Below are 26,459 nucleotides of genomic sequence, written 5' to 3'. Positions count from 1 at the left end.
AGCACAGGCTCTTTTCAAATGCCACAGGAAACTGAGTTGGTGCATTGCACTGCTGTCATTGTGTGGCTCAGACAGGGTGATGGGTCACCAGTGTGCCAGAATTGAGTTAAACCGTACAATGTCACCTTTGGGAATTGGTTCATTTTCAAAAGCAAGGGAAAAAAAAAAGAACAGCAAGGACTCCTATTATTGGGGTATTTGGGTATTTGTTTTCCATCTTTAATCAAGTTATGCATGGTAACTTCTTAGTGAATTATTTGCAGGCAAAAAATCTGATCATATTAAACATGTATGGAGTGGGAAGGCATTATATATTTAAATAGAATATGAGGATAGGGAGGATATAAGATATGGTAGGATATGAATCTACAATTTTAAATAAGGCAAGAGAAACTTTGCCCAGATAAGGATCCACTTTTATGTGTATTACATATTTAAGCTATATCCCTAAGAGACATGCTATCTAAAATCAGTGGGCACAGTTACAACATTCATATTCCCACCTTGAGGTATCCCAGGAATCTGATTTTTTTCATTGTGACTAAAAGTGACCGGTCACACTCAGAATTCCTTGTCTTTCAGATATTGCAGGCTCAGCATTTAAAAACAGAAGCAGCAGAAAACCTCCTGTTTCTGAAAACCTTGACCAAGTAGTTATGCATAACACATACTTATTTAAATCTGTATTTTATGTGAATACTGAATTGTTCAATTTTTCAACCTCACTCTTTTTTTTTAAAAAAGAAATATTTTTAATTTGAATATTTCTGAAGTAGGTGGTTAGAGAACAGCCCTGGGCAGGGAGAAGAGTTACACAGGGAGAGCTAGCCCAGGGCCCTCATCTGTGGAGATAACAAACTGAAAGGCAGCCTCAAAATAATACTTTTCACTTCTACAGTGCCTTTAATCTGAAAACCAAAAAGCACTCTACAGAGTCTGTGCCCTGGCTGGGCTGCAGTCACTTCTGGCTATTCCTTTGAGAGGCTTTACAGCTGCTGTCTGTCCTCAGAGCTGGTCTGTCAGTCCTAGCCTGGTACCTCCCCAACAGCAGTCCTGTGCAAATCAGTGCACTGCTCAGAAAAAGCAAATTGAGAAATAAACATTGCATAGACATGAGCTTCACATCCATCAAACCAGGGCAGTCCAGAATTATGGACACTGAAACAAACGCCCACAAAACCAAACCAAAACAAAGAGACCCACCACTGACCCACCACTGCAAGAGAATTGGTTTTAAGTGCTGCACAATGCACAGCCGTGGAACTAGACAGAAATATGGACTACTTTGAGAACTTTCAGCAGGGGTAAAGAAGAGGTTTCTCTTGATTTGTGGTGAATCTCATTGCAAAAATAATTTAAATCAGTCCTTAATTAAATCAGTCCTATAGTGCTTTTCTTTTTTTTTTTTTCTTTTTTTTTCTTCTTTTCATTTTCTTTTTTTCCCTTGGTGATGTTTCCTTTCTGAAGACCATACAAAGCAGGATACAACAAAAAAATTTGCTTCTCTGGCCTTTTGAGATGAATTATTATTATTTAAATCCAGTTCTTCCAATATCTGGGGGATGATGAGCTTATGTGCTGCATCCCTTTAGCCAGTTCTTTGGTGTCGTGAGGACTTCATGATTCACCATCACTGTGTATACACATGGAAAAGAAAAATACACCAGTGTCATGCTGTTAGGTTAGTTGTCTCAGCAGGAAATATCATGCAAAAATATCTCTAAGGTTCATGAAAAGGTGTTACCAGAAAATAAATCTGTCACTCATGTAATGGATGCCGATGCTGGCAGCAAGGGCTGCTCTGATACCTGTCTGATGGTTCATGGCTGCCCAGCCCAGTCTTTCTCCTGCTCCTGGCTCTCTTTCTACAGCTGAGGATAACTTTGAAATTTTTTGTTTACAGCTGACCTCATAACAAGTGTATTTCCTCTTTGTCCCACTGGTTTCTGCCCAAGTGGCTTACTGACTAGCACTCTCTTAATAATGTTTGGCTCATGCCAATGTTAAAAAATGTGACATCTTATATTGGCTGATTTAAATTCAGTCAGCAGGGATAGCCAGCTCTGAAGCTAAAAGGGCCACTCATAATCTTAATATTTTACATGTTTCCTTAAGTCTCTTGCCAAATTGAGGCACATTCTGGGAATGTAGTACTTCTTTCTGTACTGGCCTATCATCCACCCAAAACATTTCTACACACTTTTTAGAGTCAGAAGAAGTCATACTTTTTCAGACAGAAAGACTAGGAGGGTGCCCAGCAGCACCCATGACAAACCAAACCTCTCAGGTGATAAAGCATAGGGGGATTGCTTGTACTCCACCCCCTACAATGGCCCATGCTGTGAAGGGGACAGGCTGCACTTATTTTTCTGGAACAGTAAAGGTCCCTGGAGCAGAGATTGGTCTCTACCCACCTTGTGCCTCACAGGTCATCAGCCCTTGCCTACTGCCCCTGCACACACTGCCTGCTCCCTCCTGCATGCACAGGATGGGAGCCCTGGCCCCAGGCACCTGTGGGGTGCAATTCTGTGCTCAGGCACAATCAGGATTCTAGCAGTAGGTTTCAAATGCAAGAGGTTTTGATTATAATATATGTATTTTGAAAAGTGTATATAAATTTTGAAAAATGTGTATATACATATGTTTGTAACTTAGCCTACAAGGCCATGGTAAGTGACCTCCCCCTATCAGGGAGCCCAGGCTGTTATATCTTGCCTCCTATGCACAAATGTGCAGGTTTGATGCTCATGAATACAATTTTTGCCATAATTATAGCTTTGTTTCATTTTATTTATTAGTCTTCCACTTTCCCTGCTCAAAAGAGCTGCTGAAAACATCTATTTATCTGTATGTAATTCTCTTTCTGACATTATTTATTCATCTAAGAATTTGGTTGGGAAAAGCAGCAGATCTTAGACTGTTAAGGTTCAATTGCAAATAAACAGGAAGCAATTTTTTGTTTGTTTACCCAGAAATCCCACCACTTCAAATATTTTTTTTCAATTTGAAATGAAACAATTTCAAAATTTCATGTGACATGAAATTTGAAGAAGTAGCCTTGGGGTAAGGGAAACATTCAACATAAAAATATTCTACTGCCACACAGTTCTGCTCATCAAACATTAAAAAAAATTATATTAAAAATTCACTTACTCTGAAGACTAGTTTTGGAACAACCATCATTCTGAAAATGTTAAAGTGTCATTATTGAAATGTTTTGTCTCATATGTTTTCAAAATTGTGTCAGAATCATTCATAGTTCAAGACATTTGGGTCTTGATGAACTCCCCATCAGCATCTTTGTGAAGCAAAAAAAAGCCATCTGTGTTCAGTGTGGCCTGAGATATTTCCCGTACCGAAATATCAATAAAATCTAAAATATAAATTACCCTAATTTTAGAAGAATTTTGCCCAAAGTAGTCTTTCAGAATCTTAAATTGAATTTAATGTTCTTGCACTTTGTATTCAACTAATGTCCCTTGTCTGAGTAGCTCTGAATGTTTTAGAGATAAATCTACTATTTTTATTTGCATTTTTTTCCCTTTCTATAATTTAAAGCATAAATTTCTCTAATCTAGTCTGATTCTAAGATCCATTCACAAGAAAAATTGCTTAAATATTTGCTTAATACCCTTTGCTCTGACTGAAGCATATTTATCTGAACAGGGTTGTTTTTTTGTATCAAGGCTTAAGCCTCCCTGTAGTGTTCTAAAACAGCTCTGTTTTACACGTGGGGAGCTTGAGGTAGGGTGTAGCCCAAAGATGCCTTTTGATAGCCAGGAGCAAAAATCCCCTTGTTCTGATGAGGTTAATGCAAATCCAGTACAAAACCACTCCTTTAGCAAGGATGGTGAAATGTCAGCTCAAGCAGATGATTAGGTTGGCCATGATGATTTTTTTCCCTTAACATGAATTGTTAAAGGTTTGGAAAGTAAACTTGATGCTAAGGGTGGTGTTGTGCCTAAAAAGCCTTTACAAAGGACTTCTGCCAGTGTTAGCCGATGGCTGAAGCATCTTTTGTGCTGTACTCCCTGCTATAGTCAGCGGTATGCTCAGAAAATCTGCTTTTAGAGAACTGCTGTGCAGCTGCCTCTCCTTAACAATTTTCCCCGCTCTGAGTTATCATTCAGCAGCAGGAAGGGAAGACTCAGATGGCTAACAAATCCAGGATATTTTCCAGTTTCTAAGGGTAAAATTAATGTGCTTGCTTGCATCTGGAATCTAGGATCTAAGCCTTTTTTATTTTTTCCAGCAAAACTGAACTAAAACAACAACATTGATTTCACTTGCAATAGGTGTAAAAAGAAACCTTTTCTGTACAAGTGGCTGTAGTGGACAAGCTCCATCCAAAGGTTCCTCTGAAACTGCAGCTTTGGAGCACCTGAGCTGCAAACTCTGCAACAGTGGGGTTTTAACATCCCTATTTCACTCCTAGGCAAGGAAATTCAGAAATGAGGATTGTAATATTATGACAGTCTACAGCGGGAGGTGCAATTCTGCCAGAGAGGCATGGTCAGTGAAATTATCTGATGCCATGGGAAGCAAAGACCTAGGTCCTCCCTCTGCTCCTGGCATTGCCTGATTGCATCACTGCTTCCACTGCACCAGGGATTTCTTGGCACATAGGATGGCTTGTTTGTTATCATAGCCTGGCACAGAGAAGCTGCTTTGCCCACTCCTCAAAATGCAGCTGCAACACAAGGGTGCAAGCAAGGGCAATGTGCAGCCTCTTGTTTCCAGCTGGAAACAAGCACCAGAATTTTTAATTAGGGAAAATTGAGATGGGTTTTGGAGTCCTGGGCAAAATCCTGAGGAAACCAACCAGAAAGATTTTAAGTTTGCAAGCTGTCAGGATTGTGGTTTTGCATCCCACTGGGATCTCTGCTTGAACTATCAACTAGTGCCAGCTCTGGGGGAGTGCTGCAAGGGGGCACCGGGAAGATCCTTCATGTTTCTCATTCTCATTTTTTGCTTGGAGTCAGACAAGTTCCTGTTTGTCAGGTCACAGCTCCAGCCAAAACATCTGGCAGTGATTCCCAAAAACCTATAGGCACCAGGTGGCAGAGGGGAACTGGGTGCTTTTGGTGAGGGGTGCCAAGGAAGCTACGCTGAATGCTTGTATTAACACCTTAGGAAACTGTGATTAAAGTCTGATCAGTGAATGAAACTCCATCTGTGCCATCTGCTTGTCTGTCTTGCACCATTTTACAACCGTAAGATTATTTATCAGCGCAGTTTACAGGAAGAGAACTGTTTAGAAATAAGAGTGTCAAGCCTCTAGTTTAAGTTGAAGTCAAATTTCTATATATAAAAAATTAAAAACTTAAATGGACCAAAGAATTATTATATAATTACATACAAAAAAAATTTAGAATAACACTGACCGTATTTCTTCAAATAATAGAATGAATTAAAGTACCTTGGGTTGGCAATTGATTCTTTTTCTTCTTCTCTTACAGTAGGTAAACATTCACAGTCACCTGGAAAAGGATAAGAAACAAGAATACAGTTACTTTACGCTGGCAGTTGTTCTACATTTATTTCAAAAATGCATAAACTTTTATCATGCAGTCACTCTAGAATACAGATCTGCAGATGCACTTCTGCACCCTTTTATCTGCATGGTTCCCCTAGCATGAATCTTGTACCTCCTTCCCTTTGATAGGTGTTGCCACAATTTATTTATTTTATATGTTCCAGCTCTTTATGTAGACCTACACGAATGAGCTACTCCTTAGCACTGTCTCCTGCACACTGCCACAGGGAGAGTTGTTTGTTAATCTTCCACTGCTGGCAGTTGCATCTGTGCTTTATAGTCCAGCTGGAAGTTTGGAGCTGGAGTTTAGGGAACACTAACACACACACGCACACACACATGAATGTATATAAAATATTTGGTCCTTTCTCTCCACAAAATTTTTAACTATATTTTACACCATTTTCCCATGCAGTACAGTTAATGCCTCTCTTTCACTACTGCCACTTAGCACATGTTTTCTGCAAGAGCTTTCAGACCGCGAAGGTCAAAACCCCATCTTGTGGAGCACTGTGCTAACGCAAAGAAATGCTCCAAGAGCTTTATGTCCTGAAAAACAAAGCATGCCTATTAGGTCAGGCAAATGAGCCACATGGATGGAAGGCAAGGGACCAGGAATGAAAAAAAAATATCAGTGTTTCAGCATTTCTAAGCCAGTGAAAAGCTGTTCATGGCTCAAAATCAGGCCTTGATTAACTCATGGCTTACTGAAGACCTGCATTTTTTGAGGAGACCCTGGAAGGACAATGCAGACCCCTTAGAGATTTTTACTGGGGAATTCACCTGGGAGAAAAATGTGGGGAAAATGCAAGGTACTTATAAGTAACTGAGAAGGCAGCTGAAGATTCTGCTGCTGGTAGTTACCACATGTTCTAATTGCTCCATGTGGTGATGGCCTTGCAAGGGAGAGGAAGGGCGCATTCATAGGTTCCTGGCAGCAATTTTAAATAAAATGTGATCTGAACTATGAGCAAATGCATATTTCTTCTACAATACCTCAGTGTGGAGCACAAAAGTGTAGAAATTCTGGAGACTGAAAGGATTAGATGCTTCAGAGAAACTAGTATTTAGCATTAAAATGTGTATTTAAAAATATAAATAACATTCACAGCTTATAAGTGTGTTTAATAGAAATGTCTACTGGAAACTGAAAACATTTATGGGATTCTATCACCTATTAAAAATAAACTCCTACACAAACGAAAATACTCCTCTGAAAAAATCTACCCCTGACATTTGTTCAGTTATTTTAGTAGGAGGGAGTCAAGAGCACAACTAAAAATGTTGTAGGGAAAGCAGTGATATGCATACAAAACACCTTCCATTGATTTCCTATGCATGGGCTCTATGTCAGCAGGCAAGAGAGGGAGGATGGAGTAGAGGGGTTACCGTGTACCATTTTTGTTCATGCTGTTCATCCATTTATCAAGCTCTTCCATTTCTATCTCCATAACAGAGGGTGTGTCTTCTTCAAAAATAGGACTTGAGAAAAGAGAGGGGGAGAAAAAGCATTACACAAAATGCTTAATTCAAACAACTTACAATGTAGTGATTTTGTATGACTCTGCTGTAATTCCAGACACATGTATTAACTCTGGAAAGCCATCCTAGCCCAGTAATCTGAGGAGATGTCAGCCCAATGGGTGTGAACCAAGGGGCCGCAAACAGATGCAAGGGAGTGGCACTGAAATGCCAGTCCTGGGCAGAGGTAGGGCCAGCTGAGACATTACAGAGGGACTCAGTGCAGCCAGAGACATGCCAGAGCAAAGGATCATTGCAGCTTCTTGAAAACTGTCCCTGCTGTAAATAGAAAACTAAAAAAAATAAGATAGTTTGTCCCTGCCCTCCTGGAACACATGACAGAAGTACCATTGCTCCAGTGCTAAAAGCTGAAGGCCTAAAGTTTCATCATATCTGTGACTGACATTTGCAGTGACTTCAAAAGGAAAGGTCATGAGAGCTGTATTTATTTAAATGCCTCTGCTTAGTTTCCTTTTGCTTATCATTCCTGAAGTCATATGATAGAAAATGGTTTTTTAGAAAAAAACCCCTTTTTTCCTCATAGAGCAAATTAGTCAACTTTCAGGACTGATTAGCAAGATGGAGGTCAATAAAAGGCAACAATAAAAATTATGACTCTGATAAGAGCCACACAGTTTCTTGTCTTGTTTTTCAAGCATCTAAGTCATTGTTCCAGTGGCAGCCAGGCAAGCCTTTCTGCCTCACCTCTGAGTAAGAAGATGAACTTGAAAAACCGGGGAGCAAGACATAGAGCTTATTCTGAATATCAAAACCTGTGATGAGCCTGGGAACTGATCCCCTTTGCTCATGGGGCACCTTGTACCACTTGTGGCTGATGGAGGCAGGAGGTGCCTAAGAGCAGGCTCAGTAAGGTCTGGGGGTTGTGGGTGTCTGTGGGGCAGCCCTTGCCTCAGTCACCACTAACTCTTGTTCTCCTGCTCTAGTCTTACACTTCAGCCACATATGAAGCCACACTTTATCCACCTGTTGAGATTTCTGGTTCAATTAATGGCAAAAAGTAATGGCGTTTAGTGTACAGCTAAATTAAAAGAGGCAGGGAAGGAGACAAAGGTTAGAGTAAAAGAATTTTTTTAAAAATAATGATAGTCATAAAACTTACCTTTTTACATTTTCACTTCCCAGCTCATCTGGAAAAGAAGAAAGTTGGTGTTTATAGTTCTGCAAGATATTTACCCATTATATTTACAGGGTCCAGACTGCATGCAAGCCTTGAATAGGGTCAAGTAAAACAGATTGCATTTTCAAAAGGCATAAAAATTAAATTGCAGATGAAAGACAAAACATCTTATCCTGTTTGCAATTTTCAGAGGAGCCCATTATTTTGAAGCTAAAAGCATCTCATTATTAGCACAACCATGCTGGGAGGAAGCCCAGTGCTGGTGTTGCAGTGGGCAAGACAGGGCAGATGTACACTTCCTTCAGCAAAACAGATGTACTGAGGGAAATGGTATCCTGAAAACGAACCACTTCTCCAAAAAAAAAAAAATATTTACTAGAAGCACTGTGACATTTTGCTACAGATTACACTTGGGCAATTCTGTTCTGTCTGGAGACTCTGGGAACTGCTCATGGGGAGAACAGCCAGGAGTGTGGGGTGGGGGGAGATGGACTGCATGGCTGATTAGATCTCAGTTAGGCAAAGGAGGCTGAACTAGACAGATGTCAAAAGGGATCCAATCTACTTAGGACTCCAAGACAAAGTAAAAATGGGAGGGGAGGAGGTATAGTGTCACAGACATAATTCTGATAAATATCTTTATCTCCAGGGATCAAGTGACTGAAAAACCTGTCTTAAATGACCTTATTTTTAATTCATTTTTGCCAGCAGGTAATACCTCCCAGTTGTTCCAGCACATTCCCAGACTGCAGAGCTATTCCAAAACCACAGAGCCATCTGCCCCAGCCTTGAAAATTCTCAAAATCCCAGGCTGGCACAGGGCATGGGATCCTAAGATTGTGCTCCTGAAAGGTACCATATTTCCTAACCCTCTGAAGAGTGTACATGTGCACTCCTCTGAAAAAAATCTACCCCTGCATTTCAATAATCCAGAAACAGGCAGGCAACTGGGTGCCTGGTTGCAAATTCATAGTTTGTTAGAGGGAACCCAGTGATCAGACAAATGCAACCTAAAAATGCCCTTAAAACTTGACTTAAAATGTATGTTGAATGTGTTGCACTGTCTGCAGGCTAATGAGCTGACAGCCACACTCTGACCATGTAGTTACACTGGTATGATCATCTCAGAATTTCACTTACCCACTATGTGGTTTTATTACCACACCTCACTTTGTTCTCCTGTGGCGTGACACTCCAAGTTACCAATTCCTTTGTTAAAAGATCACAGCACCTTCCTGAAGCATTGCTCACCCTACTGCAGCACACAGGCAGTCTGACCTAGCTCTTTTGCTGTGATGTCCTCATAGCAGCCTCCACCCTATGGAATCAGGATTCCTTAAAATTGTTCCTTAAAATTATTTTTCTTGTTCTTATTTTATTGAAGTTCCAAGCAGCTTTACCTTATGGGCACTATGGGCAGTAGAAGCATTAATTTCACCTTGCCTAAAGTAGCTGAGCATAAAGAAAGAACAAGCATTTGCAGCCACAGTTACATCCCTGAGCATTCTCAGCATTTCCAGGAGCCAGAGATTGGTGCCCATGGGTGTGGCAGCATGAACAGGAGGTGCCAAGAAGCAGAAGTAGCTTCTTGCCACCTCCAAGGAGAGGTTTGTGTGGTTCTCCACGCACCAAGGAGAGGTATGTGACCAGGTGCTGCTTGCTGGGGAAGATCCCTGTCTTGTCAAACTTGCAACTACAGTCAGAGAAAGGCATCTTAAATGTGGCATCCCATGCCTCAAAATAATGTTCTGTTAATGTTGAACACATCCTAGAAGCAGCCTTTTGATGTATAAGAAGAAAAATTTACCTTGCTTGGATTTTTTCCTTTTATGATGCATTACAAAAAATGTGATCAACAAAATCAGCAGGACCAGCAGCGCCACAGGAACAACATATATCAAGATAGACTGTTCTGCTGCTTCTAGGCTGTCCCCATAGTTCACAGCATTCAGTTCAGTACTTGGAGAACTCTGTGTATCAAAGCTGCTTTCAGTAGTGCTTGCAAGTACTGGCTCATGGTCATCCACAGTCAAAGGACTCGTAGCAGGAAGATGTGTTGCTGTAAAAGTGGGTAATATCATCGATCCATCTCCTGATCCATCATTTCCAGGGTCTGTCAAATACATGAGGACAATTTAACATTTTAAGAATTTCATTAGTATTGTCAGTGAGCCACAGTGTACAACTTTAATATTTACTTCCCATTTAATGTATTAAAAAAACCCCATCAGATGCCCTATACATACATCTTGGGCACTGGATGTAAAATTAGATCTCAACTTTATCATAAAATCTTACCAGTCATGACCATGTTCTTCAGCTGACTTTTACTGGGTCACATCAGCATGTGTCATCTGTCTGCACACAGCTGCCTTGCACAAACACACTTCTTTTGCTGCAGGGTGGCATCCGGTCTTTCTTGCATGAGAAATTATTCTGCTTCTCAGTAAACCACAACAGCCTGTTTTGCTTCTCAATCTTGGCACATATGTCCCTCCCCTTACCCAAGGAGTTAGGTACTGCTTTCAGGGAGACCCTTATCCCTGGTTCACCAGTTCCTTTTGTTCACTCATCTCCCTGTTTCTGTGCCTTTCTCAAATTTGTTAAATTTGTCTCACTGTAAAAAACAGAGTTGGTGAAAGGAAGTCTGAAGGATGCAAAAGCTGCTGACTTCCCCATCTGCGTGGACTAGAAGAGGTGGTAGTAACATGGATTACTTACTGCATATAGGTCCAATTAACTGTTCCTCTGACTGATTCTACAGGCTGGCTGAAGAAGTGTGTGGCAAAGCATCAGTGCTGGATATTCCCCATAAGTGCTAAAACTGGGGGTTTTGAACTTTGATCTCAGTTCTGGCTTAATTTATCACACATTTCACAAGAAAAGTGGCTAAAATTGGCTGTGTCGGTAATAGTGAAGCAAGTGCTTTTTGTGTGTTTAGGCAAGAGTCTATTGACTGTCACAGAGTTCAAAAGCTTTACAGAAGTACAGCAAATTCTGGGCTGATGCTGTATTCTATACTGATGCCCCAAATCCTGCAGTAGCCAAAGGTGCAAGAATCAGTCTTTAGATAAATTACAGCAGCAAAGCCTTCAATAATTTTCTTGGCATGATGGCTTTTTTGTGTTGTCTGCTCCTCATTCTTGTAAAATGCTGGGCAACCAGAGTTTCCACAAGAGTTATCAAGAGTTTAAGGTTTTCAGCACCTCAGTGCTGGCATTTCCAATCTCACAGGACTGGAACCAAAAGTACTTAGCATTTTAAATGCTTTTGTAAACACATTAATCTTCATAATGGCCCTGAGAGATGAGCAGTTATCATCTCCATTTTACAAATGAGAAATCAGAAGGACAGGGATGCTGTCCTTCCCAGGGATGCCAAGCGAGAGAGAAAAACTGGGATTAGAGCGCTATCTCTTGCTTAATCCACTCTGCAGCATCTCCTCTCCTACCAGATTTGTCTCAAAGAGGAGTATTTCATGAGACTGTATTCAAGGAAACCCAATTTCAGATGAATAAAATTATTTGAGTGTGACAGCAGTGTTTTATCTAGATTTTTATGCTGCACATATCACACAGGCATCTGATTGTTTCATCCTTTACTAGAAACTAGGAAAGAATTTGAACACTTAATGTAATACTGTGAAGGTCACCAGACTCCTGCAGCACAATAGGACAATGAAAATGATAGCTCTTCTGTGGCAAAGCACTTTGTATCAATACTCTCTCTGTCTCTTCAGTCAAGAGTATTTCAGTCAAGAGCAATACACTATCTTTGCCTCCCTTGCAGGCAACGATCCCCTTAGGTGTGTGCTGCTCCACCCCTTCTGGGTGTGATCTGCTGGCTGTCCTTAATCTTTTATCCCAGAGGACAGGAGGGAGAGCGCCTCTCCCTTATGAGTTTGGCCATTTGCCTTTTCTTTTCCAAGGCAGTTTGTAGTTGGCAGTGCCTGCAGCCAGTCCGTTTCCATCGCTGCCGTGCAGAGCGAGGCAGCACGGGAGATGTCCGCGCTGCGGGCTGCGGCGGGATGGACTGTGCCGCCGGCAGAGCTGATGGCCCGCCGCAGCCTCACCGGACCTCCTCGATGACCTTGCTTCGTTTTCCTCCTCTAGGCATTGCCTGCCACATTTGATATATTGAGAGAGACAAGCCTGTTGCTTAAAATAGGAAAGGGCGTGGAGCAAATACCTTACTTTTCATCTATTCGTAGAGCTAAAATGGATTTTTCAAATGTCTAAAGTATGGTGTGGCTTTAAAGCAAAGCAAACAGTCACACCTCATTAACTGCAGTGATAAACTTTCAGCTGCAGAGTATGATGTGCTTGATTTCTGAGAGAGATTTTTCCAGTATCTCTGCCACTTCGCCTGGTTTTGAACTATGAAGCAGACTTCAAATCATTTGTCTTTGAGTGAAATAGAATTACCTTTTCTAGTCTCTAGGCAAAGAAAATGGTAAATCACAGGGAGTGACCTTGCTGCCATGTATTTTTTTCACTTTGCATAATTCCAGGGACAGAACAGCATCTCTCTGGGAACACCATTTCCTCTTACAGATACCTTTTCTCTGACTGAATTAAATACATCTTTCAGCAGAAGAGCAGCCAGTTGCACAATGTTCTTGCAAGGATATTGCTCTTATTTCCTGCATTTTGCCTGCTGCCTCAACACTTCGCACTGCCCCATCACCTCTGAGGAACAGAGCTCAGCCTCAAGGGACGCTTCACCTGTCACACAGCAGTTGCTCTCACTCTCAGGCCACCCACACATCACCCTTTTTACACAGTAGGAAAGCACAACCTGCACTTGGGTTGGCCCAGTGGCTTGCATCGGGGATGGATCTGTGCCTCCAGTCCAGCAGGGAGTCGGGCTCAGGCTGTAGTGCCTGCCACAGCCACCTGCCCAGTGAAACACACGTGGCTGACCACAAGATAGTTGCTATTTGTCATAGAGTTTCAATTTAAAGTGCTCAAAATAGCAAGTGGGCTGTGTTGCAGCTGGCCTGGGTGGTGTTTTGTGGGGTAAATTACAGTTCGGCATTACAAGGTTTGGAGCAGGGCAGAACATCTGAAAGTTGGAGATTTTGTGAGGTGCTGTTCAAATATTTTCTCCATGCCAGATTTTTACAGTGATAATTCATACCATGAACTGCCTTGTCAGCTGTGCTGGGGTTTCATCTTGCAGATGTCTACTAGCTCCCTGCAAATGGGAATCTTACAACAATAGAGCATGACATTCAGGATGGGAAAGCAAGGCCAGTGGAGTGTAACAAAGAGCAAGTCACGTGTGACCATATAGATATCTCCTTGACTTTGTAAAGCAAAGCCTGTGCCCTTTCTCTGTTGGCTACATTCCAACATCCACACTCATCCCTCTGCACATCTTGTCCAAGGAGCAAATGCTCATAGAACAGCCACATGGGCTTCACCTTTGTCTGGACTACCTAGAGCATGAATGCTGGTGATTTCTTCCTGTGTTAAGGGAAGTGGATGGGAACACACCATAGCTTCAGCCCAGCCTGTATTGCCACTTCCCATGCTTTCAAAAGAAGAAGAGAGAGGGGCTGCCATGCAGCTGTAGCCCACCCTGATGAGAAGGTGGGCACAGCTGGAACTGGAAGCTAAGAAGCTGGAGCTGGAAATCAGGAAGTTCTCAGGGTTCCACAATTGAGGTATTAGAGGATCTAGAACTCAAGGGACCAAAATACTTGAGCAAGCACTAGCAGCATCTCAAAAAAGGTTCAATTAACAGTTCTTACAAATTATGAAAAAGCTATGTCCCTGTACACAGATACTATGGTATAAGGTATTACTCAACATTTTTTACTTTAAAAATATGCTTGGATCACTGATAGACTTTGCTTGAGTTTTGTAGGTGCTCCCAAATATGCTTTTCATGGGAGACAGAGGTAGTTGAATATACCAAGCAGTTTTACAGATTGGAGTCCAAAAAATTATGTCTCAATCAAGCAAACAACATTTCTGTTGTTGCAGCATTTTTACCTCTATGCTGCAGCACTCAGAGGTGGTGATATGGGCTTCCTGATGAAGTAAGCAGGCAAACAGGTTTCTGAATTCACTGGGATGTGAGGCAAAGAAAAATAGCAAAGGAAAACATCTGGCAGGCAGCACATTCAGTTTTGTTGTAGAACCATCAGTCTCTCTGCTGCCTTGCCATCAGACTCAAGGACTGGGTTCTCTCAAGGGAATTTTTCAAATTGCACCAGAGTGACTACTGACAGAAGAAAAAGCAATGAGATAGAGAAAAAGCGAGAGCTATGTCAGTGGGATAGCCAGGCTTATTAGTCTGAAAGGAAAATTTTACTTTTCCAAACTTTCCCATAAGCTATAAAAATGCAGTGAAGGAAGGAGGGCTCACGAGAAGGTGAGAGAACAAGAAAAGGCTATAAAGCTGGAATAAAGTTACCATATGCTATATTATCCTGCTGTACACCTTCTGTTGGTGGTGTAGTCATCCACTCCACATGATGTATTGCTTGGCTCATCCCTGCACTGTTCCTCTCTCCACATTTCAGGTTACTATAACAAGGGCTGTTCCTTGTCATGGCCAGGGCTTGCCCAGCTGCCTGTTGTGGCAGGTCTTGCCTGTCAGTCTGGCTAGAAGAGGAATCCTTAAAAGCCTGCAGGCTAGCTGTTGGGAGCATACACTCTTCTGATGAGGGAGCACAAGCATTTCAGGGTGGCTAATCTGTAGACAAGATCCTATTAAAACGAGGTGCTTAGAAAGCGTTATCTAGGTATAACCTGAAAGAGGAAACAACTGTTTAAGCTTATTTATACAAGATGGAAACTGCTTTTCCTCACTGTATTTCTATTCAGCTGAAGTGCTGCATTAACAGGCAGTGTTGCAAATTCAGTCACACATCTTAGAGTCCAACTGTGAACCTGTAGTCTCATTGCTCACCCCAAGTACTACAGGCTTTCCAGACCAATTTATGCATTTAGTTGCTTCTACTTAATCTGACGGCCTTCTAGCTCTGCATCTCTGATACCCCTGTGACCCCACTGTGATGCAAATCTCTCAGTGCTCCTTGCTCTCAGGAGGACCCTGAAATTAAAGATTCAAAAGCTCCAGAGGCTTTCCAGCTATAATAAAATCTCTTGAGGGAAAAGAGACTGGTATCACTGCCTGAAAATTAGCATACAATCTTGCTGATGTAAATGAGAGATTTTCTGAAATGTCCCTGAAGCTGCTGAATAAAACAGTGAATGTTTGTGTGTGGCTTAAATGGAGGAATGGTAATAAATACACAGGAGGAGTTGATGTGTTCAGTAGAAAGGATTTTTCATCTGCTTTTTAGGGCGCAGTGCTTAGGAAAGACAAAATGTAACAAATCCTCATTTCTTACATTGTTGCTTTGCTAGGAAATTTTAACAGGTGATTGAAAGAGGTTCAAACCCATTCTCAGTTCATTACTCTAGGGGGAGCAGGTCAAAATTATTGCTCCGTTAGATACCTTGGCTTTGCAGGGGAGGCAGCCTAAAAGACACTTGCCTCCCAAGGAGAGAGTCACTGCCTGTGCTCCTGGTACAAGCTGATGAGTATCTGGATCTTTGATAGCATTTGAATGACCATTCAAAACAATGGCACAGAGACACAGACAAAATAGAGCACTATCTGCAACCACCCCAGCTCTTCCACTTGGCAATAGTACATCCTCTCCCTCACACATTTTCTTGCTCCCCATGTCAGACCACTTATGCTGCAATTTCCCACCTGTTTCACCGAATGCAGTGGGAGATGGCCTAGCCTGGGAAATGACTCAAGGGTCAGAGCATGTTCCTATAAGCTATAGTAAGGGTCTTAATGCTTGTTACTAGGGTCAGCACACACACCTGGGTAGGTCTTCAGGGCTGCTGCAAGGCTGAGCAGTGAGTACCATCCTCTGCAGTAAAGAGCCCTAGACTGTTACCTGTAGGGCTTCCTGAGTGCATTGAAGCAAGGGGAAAGGAACTGGCACAAACCCCAGCATCCCCTCAGTTTGGAGCTGGGAGAAGGCCAGCACGCAGAGCTGTGACCTCAGGAATGCTCTTAGAGCTACTGGATTAGAGTGATTGTGGCATCACAGGGAGAAAACCATCCATAAATTATAATTCAAATGGCAAGGCTAGGCTTTTACAAGGCTCTGACATGGTATGGGAACAGGACTTATAAAGACTTTAATCTGTCTGTGCTGCAAGATTTAATCATACTCTGTTTGCCTATTTTGTAAATGGTCTCTAGACAGAAGACTGCTTAAAAGGTGAAGACTGTGCCTGGCAAAAGGTGAAAAAGATCCCTTAAAGGTTCTGCCCTGTTGATCTGTGAGCAAGGAAGGGTGAGAACAAAGGATCTCCCTGGGAGGCTGCTCTCAGCGGAGGGGGTTCCTGACCCACCAGTGCCTGTGGGGTACGTAAGCCCTACATGAACTTCCCCCCAACTAGTTTCATTTCCCCCCAAGAAAAGTTTAAGTTCACAACTTCCCCATCCCACCCACAGTCAGAATAAGCCCACAGGAACATTTTGGGGCTGGTTGCATATGCAAAAGCTGCCTTTGTATGTGGAGCAAAGGTGGGTGCTCTCCTCCCCTTCCCCAGTGACTGTGGATTGGCTCTGTAGAGTCAGAGCTGACAGGGCATGGGAAGGGCTCTGGCAGGACTGACTCACTCCCAAAGAGGAACCATTTCAAAATCAACCAGAATTTAAAGGTGGACCTACTGGTAGGAAGTGGGGAGTGTGAGGAGTGTCATACAGCTGGTATGTGACATCTGCCTGGCACTTCCTGCAGCCCCTAATGCCCATTGCGCACAAGGACAGGGGCACATCCAGTCATGAGCTGAGGGGCTCCGGGCTAATGTGTCCTCCTCCATGGGGACATGGTGATGAAATAGTATCTCTCAGAACCCCACACATGACCTAGAGAAGCAGGAGTCTGATCACTCTGCATTGCCTTCATGCCTTCATTGTACTCCTCCATTTCCCTGGGACCTCTGTTTCATTCTGCCCATGGAAGGATTTTTGTTCCTCTGACTGCTTTGATTCTGAGCTACACTCAGTGTTTGCAGCATATTCTCCTAACGTGTCTGCAGTACAGCAGGGCTGTAGTAACACAGCCAAACCCTAACCATTTTATACCTCACTTAGCTCGCTCGTACAGTTAAGCAAGTCTCCTAAGTGCAAGCAGCTCAGCAGCACACCAGGAGCCTGCAGCCCAGCTCTACATCCTGCTTACAGTACTGTTTTTCAGGGAAAAAGTACACACACCAAAACACCAATTCCAGCAGTGCATTTTAGGACATTAAGAGAAGTCCAGTGATATCTGAGAGTGACTGTCTTCTTTGCCTGCTTTCTGTAGAGCTCCTGCTTGCTACAGCAGCACAGAGGCAGCAAACATTTCTAGTCCATACCAAGGTGCTTTGGCAGGGATTTGTTTGACCCCAAAAGGCTTACAAGCACTACCTCAGCAAGGTTTCACTCCAAGAGCTGCCTGTCATTTTCAGTCACTGGCTGCCAAAATGCCAGTGGAACCAATGACCCCTGCAAACAGGCAAGGGTCTCCGCAATGACACCCCCAGTGCTCAGCATTTTGTCACAAGCTGCTTTTCCACTCATGGTTCTTTTCTTCAGAGGGTCGGAACCTAAGTCCATGGTGCCAGTCACTTTGTTCTGCAGCTGAGAGTTCAAAATATTTGTCTCCGGAGCCGGCTGTTCCTTTGTTAAACCAGTTTCAGTGCACCGGGACTGCGGAAATCGGCAGTCACTTTTGAATGGAAGCAGTGCTTTGCCTTTAACTGTGCTAATAAACATTGATGGCATGGGTGTGGGGTTTAAAAAAAGTTCAAAACATAACTAAAATTAGGAGCAAAATGCCTGATGGGTCAACATGGAAAATCCGCTGCTCTACACACCTGCAATTTAGGAAAAGTTTGCAATTCTAGAATTTGTTCGCTGCTGTTCGGGAATAGGTCTAAGGGAAAAAGAGTCAAAGCTTGGAAAAGGAGGCAACTGAAAACAGAGAGAGTAAACCCAGCAAAAAGCAGCAGAGAGCAAGTCCCCACAGATCTCCTGCCCGTGCTGAGTTGGGAGGGTGTTGCCTCCAATGGTCCCATTGCTGCAGGCAAGACACGCGGTCCCCGCTCGGCAGGCGAAAGGCGCTCTCGTACTCACCAGTGCCGGCCGCTCCCGCGGCCAGCGCCAGGGCCGAGAGCAGGGCGGTGAGCCCGGCGCTCCGCATGCCGCCCCGGCTGCGCTCCACCTGAGGGGCGCTCCGGCAGCCGCCCTGCTGCGCCCGAACAGCTACATTTCCTGCTTCCTGCCGGGGAGCATCTGAGCTGCATTTCTTCAGGAGATGGACTCTCTTTGATGGGTTTTAGGAAGTGATGTAATTCCGTCTGGGCCTGTCAAGCGAGCAATGATTGCAAAAGAAAGAAGAAAAAAAAAACAAAAACCAGAAGTTGCTCTTCAGGCACACACTTGACTGAGGCACCTTTATGCCGTAGGTGAGAGAGCTCCCACTCTCTTCCTCTCCTTTCCCTCCTGACTTTACTACCTTCTATCTTCATCTGCACACAGTGCCACAGATCATACAAATACAAATCAGACATAAAACTTCATATATGTATGTTAGCAGGAAAGTTTTATGTCACTTTTTAGGGTAGTTAAGTAAGAAAAAAAAACCTTCCTGCCTTGGTTTTTAAGCTGTAATTCTCCCCACATTGGGGTGGGAGACTGCATGCATTTACAGTCCCAAAAGCAGCCCCCAAGTGGGCTGTCTTCAGCAAATGGGATGAATGGTGGCTTTCTTATGGGCCTATAACTGAGTATTCTGGGTTGGTTCATGCAGAGGAAGAGGAAAAAGCGGAAAACCACATCAATTTTTTGTTATGAGCAGGTGGCTTAGTGAGAAAGTGCTGAGACACTGGTGTGATGATGGCTGTAGAAGACAGGGGAGAGAAGGTTTCAATCCCCACCAGGATGCAGGGCTGAGAGCCCACAGTACCACGGTTGATTGAGGTGGCAAGGGGAAGGTAATCCTGCCTCCCTTCCTGACTCCTCTTTATATTTGCTCCCCCTTGGCAATCTCTGTCTGGGTGTGCAGACCTTGGCTGTTGCCCCCCCAGATGCTGCCCTGTTCTCTATCCCACCACCTCATCACTGTCCACACACTCAGAAACATGTAAGAGCTGGCCAGGGGCTTCCATGGATTTCCTGTTGGGTGGTGCTCTGTGGGTAAGAGCAATGGAGAACTTAAACATTTTCAATCTTCTTGCTATATAGGGTGGGCCTAGCCAGGGCTCAGGATTTGGATCTGGATCTAAATCATACATGTACCCAAGCAGGGAGAGTGGTTGGACCACAGATTTGGGTTGTTCCGCTGTAGAAATAAGTACTAGGTCTAAAATTAATCTCTCTGAGTTGAGGAGAGTCTGCACTCCAGATTTTACTCTGGAGCATCCCAGGTTAGAGCCATTTTAAATACTTACATAAAATTTTCCAGTAGTAATCTAAGGAAGGAGGGTTGAAGTATGATTGTGTAGGAGCTTCACAGTACTTCCCCTAGACATCAGTGTGTCAAAATCTGATTTCTGTTCAGAATTTGTTGAGTTCTAGAATTTGTCAAAGCTGGTGAATCTTTCTGTTCATATTGGTGGGGAGTGATCAATTGCTGCTCTGCTTCTCCAGCTAATAATTTTTCTTAACACACTGATGCTTTTATAGGTCATCAGTTATAGGTTATTTAGCTTGAGTAGCTGAGAAATAGGTCAGTGATTCATTTAATGACCGGCTTGTTGATGGATTTAAGCCCCTTGAATGATACAGTTAACTAAAAATATGAACTGGTTGCTTAGTATTGGCAATGTATGTTTATGAACTTCATAAAATAGTGGGGGCAAAAGCAAAGTTGCAACATTTGCACCTACAAATAGATAAAGAGGAGCTCTGAGTTTTGAAGCCAGTACACTGACCAAGAAACCAAATATTTCTAGGAGATATTCTTTAATATAATTTCATAGTCATATACAATAATACTTATCAGACATAAGTGTCAGAGGTGAAACTTGCCAATACTTTTAAGATTTTTCCATTAAAACATGACAGAAACTCCAGGATTAGTAATAGTGTCTTATTGACATAGACTGTTTGAATGATGGAAGTACAGAAATTGAGCTACCCGTCTGTGCTCAGAGGTGATTTTGTCTAGACTGGCAGTAGGAAAACTGATAATGGGCTGGTGGCCAGCAAAGGCAAAGCCTGTCTGTGTTTTCAGGAGCAGAGTCTCAGATCCCAAGGCTGGCAATATTGTCTATCCTCAGTTTTCTTTGAACTTTAGTGAATAGTAGGCAAAGTCTTCCTATTTAACAGTATTTTTATTGCTTTAACGTACAGAAAAGATGTGCTATACTCCTTTCCATTTCTTCCCACTTCCTTCCCAACTTTGCCACTCTAATGCCACATGGACTGCAAACATGTTTTTCTGATTTATCCTGCCCTGCATATTTGTGGTTTTACCCCATTCTGTAGAACCAGCCCATCTCACTCATCCATTATAAAACATAAACCTAGAGAGAGAAACTGGAAGGGAAAACAGAACAGGATTTGTGTTTGTTTTGTATCTTTGCTGCATGTTAACACCATATTTATAATGTAAAGAAATTGTATACTTTTCTCTTTTCCCTTTCAGTCTTTCTACATAGGTTGTAGCATTTCCTCTCAAATTTCCATCAGCTATTATTGAGAGATGTTTGACTAACAGCTCATCACTGCCCCTTGAAAGCAAGATAGCCATCTACTGCTGTGTACACAAGTATGATTTCTAAGGCAAATAAAAGTACAGGAAATGTGACTCTTGGCCACAGTACATTTTAATTAAGATTTTAGAGGCATAGGAAGGTGGTTTGGCATGCATTTGACTATCATATATATATATATATATATATATATATATATATATATATCTTTTTTTTTACTTGTAGAGAAGGAGGAATGAGGTATTTTGGATGCTGACAAATCAGGCTCTCAAAGACGGACAGTTACCTCGGTCTGTGCCCAGCAGCACTGGGATCGTGCTCCCCTGAAGTACTCCCAGCAGGCTCCCTTTTGCCTGCCTGGGAAGCAAGGTTGGCACCTTTGCCTTGGTTGTCTTCAGCCTCATGCGTCTCTCTTCATAGTTGAAATACAGAAACCAAAAGCTGTACTGACAACTTTTCTGCAAAACAAACTTGTGCATTTGGGAACCCATGTAGCTTCAGTCATGGATGGTTTTGTAATAGGGGTAGATTTTATCTGATCATTTCATAGGCCTTAGTGCATTTATTAGGATCCACAATGCACCTTAGCAAAAAGAAGTGTCTTTTCACAGGTAAAACCACTAAATCTTTGGGGTGTATGTTACCCATTGGAAACATTTCTGCATGTTCATTGTCACAGTTTCATTGTTTTTTAGAGTATAAATGGCATTTCTGACCACAAAGCTAGGCTGTTTGCTGATGTTGTTCCTTAATAGAGAATGATTTGCATCACTGAGATTACAGGGTGTCATCAGAGTGACATTTTCAGAAAAACAGAAATGTATTGCAATGCTGCAGCTGATTGGCTGATGCTCTTCTAGTTCCTTTTTCCTGTGAGAACAACAACAGCTAAACTTTTTCAAGCAATGTGGCAAGCTGATGGTTAGTTACAGGGCTTTTATTACAAACCTGCTAGTGCAGCTTGTCTGCTGCAGTCCTGCAGCTAATCCACCTGCTCTGAAGTGCAGGCAGGGGCTGGAGCCAGCCAAGTTCTGCTAGTCCCTTCATTACTTGTTTCTGTCTCTGACATATGTTGAGAAAGGATGGATAAAATTTTCCCACAAGTTGCTGTAAAAGAATGGAAAAGAGCAGTGTATTGCAATTCACTACAGCATTTTAAAAAGAAACAAACATCAAAGCAAGAGAGTTTGTGCAAAGCCCACAGGGGATCTTCTTGAGTCAGCCACAGTGTCAGCTGCAATGGCACTTCTGTGGGTTGCTGACCTAAGTCAGACTTGCAGAATCAAGGCCAAAATCCATCCTTGTGTAGAAATCTCATGAGGATCTGGAACCACATTCACAGTTGTACTTATTTCAGAGCAAGCAATGCCTGACTGAGTTGCAGATGTCAAAGCTCTCTTTCCAACAAATTCAAATCTAGATTATAGGAAAGAAGTAACATTTTATTTCAGCCACAGAGGTTCTTCAGGAAAGTTTTTGATCCTTCTGAAAACAATGCCACCAGTATAAATTAGAACAAAGCTTAGAACAAAGAGATGTTATCCCTAACAACTGGGACAATGTAATATAACTAAAATGAGAATGAAAATAAAAGTATAAAAACAAGTTTTAAGCATCTCTTTGCTAAACTTGTAATTTTCTTTTATTTTTTTTTCTTTATTCTTTTTTTTTTCCACATAGATAACAGAGGCTGTTATTTCATGCTGACAATATTTTGGATACTTCAATAGGAACAGAAATAAGATACAAAACTAAAATTGTAAATATCCAGATGTTTGCACCTACAAAATTATACTTGAAAATATTCAGACGTTTGCATCTAAGTTTCCTTTGACAAAATAAAAAATGGGTTCGAATAGAGACTTCTAAGATTGAAAATCTCTGAAATGGAAGAGATCTCAGGGTTCATTGAGAGCACTGGCAGATTTATATTGAAGTGTAGCTGGACACTTCATTTCTACTAATTTTTGGAAAAGCAGTACATGGATTATACATTTTGTACATGCCAAAAGATTGCTAAATTACTTGTGACTTGTGTAAATTCCTAAAATAGATGATGCCTCCATTCTGTTGTAGTACTGATTGTGTTTTGAAAGACATGACCTCCTGAAAGCTCAGCTTTCCCTCAGGCAAAATCCACAGCTGAAACTGCGCTTCCAAAAGGACAATGTCTGGCCAACAAAGTCATCTTGTTATTTGACCAGAAGAGAGACACAATTACTAGCTGATGTAGTAGTCCTCAGTAGAGCTTTCCTGTAGCCTAGTGGGGATTCACCCATAAAATCCTTCACACAACAATCTTCCTAGACTTCTATCCTTGGAATCTAGGTGGGACTCCATGAGGTCTATCTTTGTCTCAATGCAGGCTGGATAAAGGTGGGATGAACACTCCAAAGTACAACTTTAGGGTTTGCTTTTTTTTAAAGCCTGAACTTACCTCAATGCTACCAGCCTCATAGTCCTTCTGATAGCTAAATAATTAGTGCTTTCTCCTAACTTTGTAACTTCAGAGAGTTCATTGGAACCAACAGTAGTTGTACCCTTTCTGGCCCCCAAAACTATCCATTTTAACAGGGAAAACCCAGGTTTTTGGGCCAGGATGCTATGCCCCACTTATTTTCAAAACTGTGCAGGGCATCCTCATGAGACATGAAGTCATGAGCATCTCAGACGAGAAGCCAAGGCCTGAGCAGTGCAATTCTGAGAATTGAATTTTCAGGCACTTTTATTCATTGTAACATACCACTACTGTGAGAGAAATGTACAATTTATTAATCTTGTATATTTTGTTCTCCTGAGGCCAGTGCTGAAATGAAACTGAAATAAAAAACATCAGTTTTTAAAAAGGCTTGGATCACCTTCCTGACCTTTTACTTATGAGTAAATCAGGCTTTGGCTTCTTTGTGGAACAGCATAGGGATTATTCATTAAAGGTTTGTTTCATTCTTTGAAAATAATTATGCACATGTTGTATTCAAGCTGGAATTAGAGACTGAAAATATATAAATGGAAACATAAATTTTCTGTGTGGTTCTGTGCGGTTGTGTATTTAATACAGGTATCCCAAATCTGTATTAAGGATACAGTTGGTGCAAACAATCCAAGTCCTAGTTAAAGGAACAAACGGGTCATTGGCACTGCAACTCAGTTGTCAGGAGAGGGATTCCACTCTCAGTCAGGGTTTGAGGAACACTACTGACCAGAATTGGACCTCAAAAGATGAGCCATGTAATAAGCTAGGAAGAAATTAATTTGCTTGAGATGCTTCACCAAGGGATGTGAGTGTGTTCAAAAGCCTGTTCAGAACAGGAGCTGGCTCCTGAGTCTCTGGCATCAGGAATAAAGCTCTTTTGTACAGAAATGGCTGTGCAGGCACAGGTGAGCAGCAGACTTCTCAGCTCAGATGGACACATGGCAGACAACACAACTGTCATGCTAAAAGGATTATCCGTGCAATTTAGGAAAAAACTTTGGAGATGGGAAATTCTCTGTGGCTGCTCCTGGGAGTGAGAGAAGAAATATATCCTGGGTGTCCCATGCAAGGATCAGAACCTTGTCTGTCATAGGCTTTCATGTACCAGCTCACTTGATAGATGGTCAGCAACTTAAATGGGGAAAAAAGCTGTCAGCTGGTGAATTATCTTCACATGAAACGTCAGTGCTGCGTGCCTTACACGGAGGTGCCTACTCGGTAGTTGTCACTTACCAGTCAATGCTAGCTTAAGATCTGGCTTGAAAAAACCCACAGTGTTCTGTAGAAATTGAAATATTTCTCTTAAAGAGATAACAAGACACGAGATTGATGAAGTAAAGGATTGAAAACCAAACAGAAATCTGTCTCGGGTGCAATCACCAGATATTTAGTAAAATGAAGAGTAGAAAGACAAGGTACTTGAGGGAAAGTAAATTAGATTTTTTAAAATCTTCCTTACTTTAATTTTTAGGGTACTTCAGCTGGATGTCTGAAGGTATTTTTTCAGCTGTGAGCAATTCCTAAGAAGAGACTAAAATCTGAAAAGTACATTCCTTCAGGAATACTGGACCATAAAAAAACACACCAGCACATCCAAATTGTAATGTGAGTACTAAGATTTTTCCAGCCACACCTAAAGGATCTGAAGATAATCTTTGATGTCCTAAAATAATGCTGCCTAAATGTTGCTTGATACTTTTTTAGGCTGTGGCAGCTCTCATTTGATCCTCCCATCTAGGTCCCTTTTTCTGTTCTTGAATTAAATGTTCTCAAGTTTTTCCTTTGCATATTTTCACTGTAATTACTGAACTTTACTTCACAAATAGTTTATACAGAGTCCAGACTCTAAAGAAACATTAAAGTCAAGCCTTTTTAAAACTTCTCAGATACCTAAAAATGCAAATAACCACTAACTACGTTTAAGAGCATGGATATCTGATCTGCGGCAAATTTTGTTCCCAGATTATTAAAAAATTTATTTTCCATAGTTTGTAATTTAAATACCTTTAAAGGACCTAACCCAAATGCTCAGTTCTAGTGTAGTGTTATGAACCAACATTTAAAATCATGGAAGCAGCCTCCAGTCCTGTCATAGTCCAGCTCTGCAGAATTTGAGGACATATTTATGCATATAAATAGTCCCACTTGAATTAAAGAAACAGCATAGAGCTTTAAACCAGACAGATATTAATGAAAAAGTGTGATAGTCTGCAGAGAGACTGTATTTATAATGTGTATGCAAGTGAGAGGCTAAATTAAGGCTGTTTGGAAGCCTGTCGGCCTGTATTTTGAGCCTGTACCTATTTAACTTCAGGCTCTGAATCAAAATGTGTTAGTGGTCCTGAAGGGACTTTGTCTGCTCCTCTATGCAAGTGGAAACTAGGACTGAAGCAATGAAACATAGCTGATTATTAGAAAATAAACATATTTTTGAAACACATATTTTAAAAAATATATTCAGTTAAAGCACTTTCTATATAGCATTACATTGTTTGACCATCACAGATGCTAATATGCGATATATCCCTTTGTCAGGGTGATTATTCTAAACCCACATATTGCTAGCTCAAAAAGTTTTCAACAGCCTTTGCAGTGCCAAGGAAGCTGTTTGAGAAATTTTACACTTTTGTCTAGAATCTGAAATCAGAAACTATGCTGAAACCTGGAAAACCATATATCTCCACCCTCATTTTCAGATGGAAATGTGAGTTGTGTCTTGCCTACAGTTATTATTTCTCTGAAAACCACATCTCAACACAGGGTGTATTTAATCTCTGACCAGGTCTTCATACAGGTGATAGAATTTTTTGGTGATATGCCTCTAAAATACCATCAGTCACAACCCAGGGAGGGATATACTGAGGGCATTTGTAGCAGGAAGCATTGCTTCTCAACACCCTGCATTTAAATCTAACTTTCAGTTCACTATAGCTGACTGTAATGCTGCAAGACTACCTGAAAAAAAAAAAAAGATCATAAATTTGTCCTTCTGATTGAGTCTGGTATGGAGAGAAATCCTTTTCTAAGAGCTGGGTTGGATTTACT

At 41.8% G+C, this 26,459-nt stretch overlaps 1 protein-coding gene across 1 annotated transcript; it reads right to left on the bottom strand.

Annotated features, from left to right (window-relative positions):
- Positions 1-1,425: 1,425 nt before the first annotated feature.
- Positions 1,426-23,398, bottom strand: TMEM154 (transmembrane protein 154). The gene is made up of 8 exons (XM_077782597.1): positions 23,379-23,398; positions 19,337-19,415; positions 18,360-18,549; positions 10,003-10,308; positions 8,178-8,205; positions 6,933-7,018; positions 5,420-5,480; positions 1,426-1,633 (listed from the first exon to the last, which is right to left on the bottom strand). The coding sequence occupies exons 1-8, from the start codon at positions 23,396-23,398 to the stop codon at positions 1,618-1,620; spliced, it is 786 nt and encodes a 261-aa protein (XP_077638723.1). The 3' UTR covers positions 1,426-1,617.
- Between the last annotated feature and the right edge of the window lie 3,061 nt (positions 23,399-26,459).

Source organism: Lonchura striata, chromosome 4, assembly GCF_046129695.1.
Source record: "Lonchura striata isolate bLonStr1 chromosome 4, bLonStr1.mat, whole genome shotgun sequence".
Classification (NCBI taxonomy): domain Eukaryota; kingdom Metazoa; phylum Chordata; class Aves; order Passeriformes; family Estrildidae; genus Lonchura; species Lonchura striata.
This window is presented reverse-complemented; position numbering and strand designations above follow the sequence as displayed.